The sequence below is a fragment of the Morone saxatilis genome, unplaced genomic scaffold, assembly GCF_004916995.1.
Source record: "Morone saxatilis isolate NCDOM2014 unplaced genomic scaffold, NCSU_SB_2.0 Contig16, whole genome shotgun sequence".
NCBI classification, from domain to species: Eukaryota; Metazoa; Chordata; class Actinopteri; family Moronidae; genus Morone; species Morone saxatilis.
Window position 1 is genome coordinate 19,479,736 of NW_023339718.1, and position 4,611 is coordinate 19,484,346.

Consider the following 4,611-nt stretch of genomic DNA (forward strand, 5'->3'; position numbering starts at 1 on the left):
TTCTGTTATTTTTTCTTTTCTTTTTTCTTATTATATACCAATAGTATAACAGAAACCTAAAAATAATTCTTATTTCTTTATACATTTAATTTATCTACCATTCCAATAGATCCTCCTAAATGTTACACACTGGACCTTTAAATACACTTTTTTAGCTAGCTAGCTGTGTGTCCTTGACATTTTACTGTATTATTTTGGTTAGGTTGTAGGAATTGAGTTATCTTAACAAAGAAAGAGTTGACATTTTGAGAAATATGCTTGTTCGCTTTCCTACTGAGAGTTAGATTAGAAGATTGATAGCACTCTCACATCTGTACAGTAAATCTGAAGCTAAAGCCAGGAGACAACTGGCTTTTGCTAAGCATAAAGACCGGAAGTCGGGGTGAAACAGCTGCCATGGAAGTCTGCCAAGAAATAGTCCAGCACTTATCTCTGCATAAAGTTAATAATGTTTACACTTTGGTTTGTTGGCTGGTGGATTTTGTTACTATTGGACAGGCTAGCTTTATCCCCCTGTTTCCAGTCTTTGTGCTAAGCTAAGTATAACATTGTGTATTTCCCAAAATGTCAAACTATTGAAGAAGAATTAGGCATCATTAATGGGTCTGAAATGCACGTATAGCATACAATTTGTAGATTGTATGTAACAAAAGAGTTCAAAGAAACATTGGTCCAGTGCATGTGCAATTTCCTGCATTTTTAGGGCCTTCTATTGGCGGTTATTATTTAAAACAATCTTGAGAATTTTTATTTTTCGATTTGTATTTTTTTTTTACAGGAAATATTCTCTGAGAATGTTGTAGGAGGATCCTGTGTGTTTTAAATTGCAGTGATCTATGCAGCAGCAAAGATAACGTTTGACATTAAATCTTGGTGATCTGCTTCCTTTGAAAACTGTTGAGCCTTACGCGTCTCGTTCAGTCATATCTCTGCACAATCTATGTAAAGAATCAAAATGAGGAGATGCCTGAAGTTCTACTCTCTAATGGACTATATGACAATGTGTGTTGTTTTTTTCTTGTAGTAATGCCTTTGTTTCTGCATTTATTTTTTTTGTCAGTGAAAGTTTCCCAACAACAGTTCTGTAACGTCTGACAGGTCTGCAAGATTTTTAGAGAAGTGGTTTCAGATGAGTTTGACTTCTCATATAATAATGTTCATATCCAAGACAGGTCTTTCTGAATATTTCCAGCAATTATTCTTGCTTCAACTGACAGGCTTTCCAAAGTCTATAAGGATAAATTATATGTGTGTGTGTATATGTGTGTATGCTGTGTCTGCCATCTTTAATATACATAATGTTAATGACACTGAATTAAACTCATCACACCTCACATGAGGAAATCACTGCCCTCTGTTGGTTGGTTCTTGTACTGCACTGTACAGTACTGAGAAACCACAGAAGTTGATTGGTTTGTTATTTATTTTATTGATGTAAATAAACAGAAAAGTGGAAAAGGGAGAACATTTCTCTTTTTTGTGCAAAACATGTAAAATTACAAGCACTCAGACAATGTCACACAGTCACAGTAAGTGATAGCTTTCTCTTTTTTCTCATTTCTCCTGCCACCAGACTTTCATCATTTCATATATGATATAAAACCTTTTAACACCCATACCCATAACTTTGCTTATGCATGGTCTCTGCTGCAGATAAACCATGTCGGGCCAGTTCCTACCTCCTACTATGTGCGGGACCATGTTAAGGTGGACTACGAGCAGTGTATGACCGTCAGCCGAGGTTCCTCCCAACAGCTGGACTATGAGATCCTGTTCCCGGGCTGCGTTCTCAGGTCAGCTGGAGTTTTTTGACAGTGGCAGCAATAAAAAAAGTTATTAAGTGATTTTAAATTGATTTATTAAGCATTAATACATAGCATAATTCACTGATCCCAGCTACTCAGATATGAGGATTTGTTGCATTTACTGTTTTATCTCATTGTTAATTAGATATCTTTTAGTTTTGGACTGTTGGTCAGACAGTTTGGAAATGTGTCCTTAAGGCCTAGAAAAAACTGCAATTTTCACTATTTCTGACATTTAATTAAATAATTAATCCATTAAAAGAAATGACAAGTGGCGCCCGGTTAGCTCAGTGGGTAGAGCTGGCGATCCATGTACCAAGGCTGAGTCCTTGCTGCAGCCCAGGGTTCGAATCCGACCTGCGGCCCTTTCCTGTCTGTCTCCAGCTGTCCTATCAAATAAAGGCATGAAAAGCCAAAAAATATATACTTAGAGATGACAAGTTACAGATTAGTCAACAGTGAAAATAATTATAAAAGTTTTTATTAATAACTTTTCTAATAATACCGACTTGCTATAAATTAAGTAGAAGTAAGCATAACAAAGCCAAACGTACCACAAGCCTTTAGCCTTTTTGTTTTTGTGGAAATCTGGCTTATGCACACAAAGAAAGGTAGTTATATAGTAGCATCGATAGCCATAATTTTCAAATATACAAAAAAATAAAATATACTAAGTAAATAAACTAAAAAAATATATACAAAAATCACATACATTTCAATGCATTTAGAAGGCATGGCTGCAGAAAATGATAACACAACAAAATTACAACTGAATTTGTAATGGAAAAGAAAAACATATGTGATAAAATAATTTTAAAGTGGTAAACAAATGATGAGGCTGATTAAATTCAGTTATTAAAACTGTTAATTATTAAAACAGGAGTAGAATTTCCAACTTAAATCATACTATAACAATTAAAATTGGAATTCTAATCTCAGTAGTCAATCATATTAAGCTTAACAGATGCATACATATCTTTTCTTTTCGGCATAATATCCCAATCTGTGTGGTGGTAATGCTACACCTGGCCCAATGAATTTGTAATCAATGAAATTCACAAAAAAAGTCATAAAGCAATGTTTTATTGATTGGCAGGTGGCAGTTTGCTACTGAGGGTGCAGACATTGGTTTCGGGGTGTTTCTGAAGGCTAGAAAGGGTGAATGGATGAAGGCAGCTCAGATGCACGAAGTCGTGCCCAGCCAGCGCTACAACGCCCACTTAGTACCCGAGGATGGATCACTGACCTGTGAACGCCCAGGAGTCTGTGAGTAACATGTAACACTCAGCATAGAGGGCTTTATGATGTGTAATTATATCAGTGTGGAGATCCAGCTTAATAGTAACTGTTCTATTCTGTTTGTCTTCCCCAGATGTTCTGAGATTTGACAACACTTACAGCATCTTCCAGGCAAAAAGAATCAGCTTTTCTGTTGAGGTCCTGCTCCCTGACCACTTACAGTCCCCACAGACCAACGGGGGGTCCAAAAACAATGTGCAAGCTGAGGGCAACAGCCAGTCATAATCATGGCACACAATGTGCCACTTCAATGTTGCCAGATCTGTAATGTTTGGCCGCTGCTAGTAAGCACAGCCTGAGAGACTTTGAACTGTAAAATGCTGCCAAAAGACAAAAATGAAAAGTATTTAACCGTGTGAAAATCTGAAGGTTTGACCTTTTAATTATCTTTATTGACATCCTTATTCACATGGTGTGTATTTGGACACATTTATGAACAGAAAGTTCACACATACTATGGCCAAAAGTTTGTGGGTGTCCACAAACCTTTGCACTATGCACATAAATTGTGCACTTTGGGCCTGATTTTTCATGGTTTGGGCTAAACCTCTTCATTCCAATTGATAGAAATCTCAATCCTTCAACATATAATGATATTTTAGAGCCATGGCTTTAACCACACCCAACACCTTTGGGTTTAACTCCAACTTTTAGCCAGACCTTATCACCCAACATCAGTGTTGGACCTCACTAATGCTAGGAGCATGACCAGGGAGAACAATGTATGGATTAAAAAAGACGATATTTGTCAGTGTTATAGTGCTATGCTTAAGTGAGTGCTGTTTTAAGATCCTCGCTTTTGTCTTTAACCGTTTTTAGTTTTATGTAATGTTTCTCAGGCGAAATGATTCAAATAGGCACCAAGTGAATCAGGTCAGAGCTACCATGGCCTGCTTTAATGGTATGAAGTGTAAAATAGGCCACGGGGCCTATAAAAGTAGCACAAGAGTAACTTTGTTTTTGTTTTCTATGTATAAAACAGGATAAACATTTTCTATATATGTTTTGTTTCATATGGCATACATATCTGCCATAACAGTCCACAACAGTATCAGCATTTCAATTAATTTATATCAAAACCATTTTGAGACTCAGAGAAAAAGTGTGTCTCTACCTCTTTTTGCAATCACGTTTTATTTGAAATAATGGAAATTTTATTTGCTACACTTAACATTCCTTTAAGTCATACTTACACACAAAAACCTATGGAATAATATGTTATAAGTTTCTAAATTAGGTTTTATTCATTATTTGAAAGCTCTGTTTACATTCATTACTCACAGATTTGCAGGGACCAGTCCTTTAAATATTTATTTAATTCCTAATTTATTTCCAGAAAATATAAATGGGTTATAAATACAGTTATTATTTTTTAATAGCAAAGTATTAAAGTTTCTATATATAAGATTTTTCAATATTCAGTATTATATAATAATCATTTGCAGTGAATATAAATGAATGTATATTACTCTCATCAGATAATTACTGAATGTAGATTGTGACTGAT

The 4,611-nt window shown here is 35.4% G+C and overlaps 1 protein-coding gene across 1 annotated transcript in view; it reads left to right on the top strand.

Moving 5' to 3' along the window:
- LOC118326300 (SEC14-like protein 2) overlaps positions 1–4,601 on the top strand; it is a 15,332-nt gene extending 10,731 nt beyond the window's left edge. The window contains exons 10-12 of the mRNA XM_035659280.1: positions 1,654–1,793; positions 2,902–3,071; positions 3,178–4,601. Of these exons, the coding sequence (XP_035515173.1) occupies positions 1,654–1,793; positions 2,902–3,071; positions 3,178–3,329 (462 nt within the window). The 3' untranslated portion in view covers positions 3,330–4,601. The remainder of the gene's footprint in view (positions 1–1,653; positions 1,794–2,901; positions 3,072–3,177) is intronic.
- Positions 4,602–4,611: the final 10 nt, after the last annotated feature.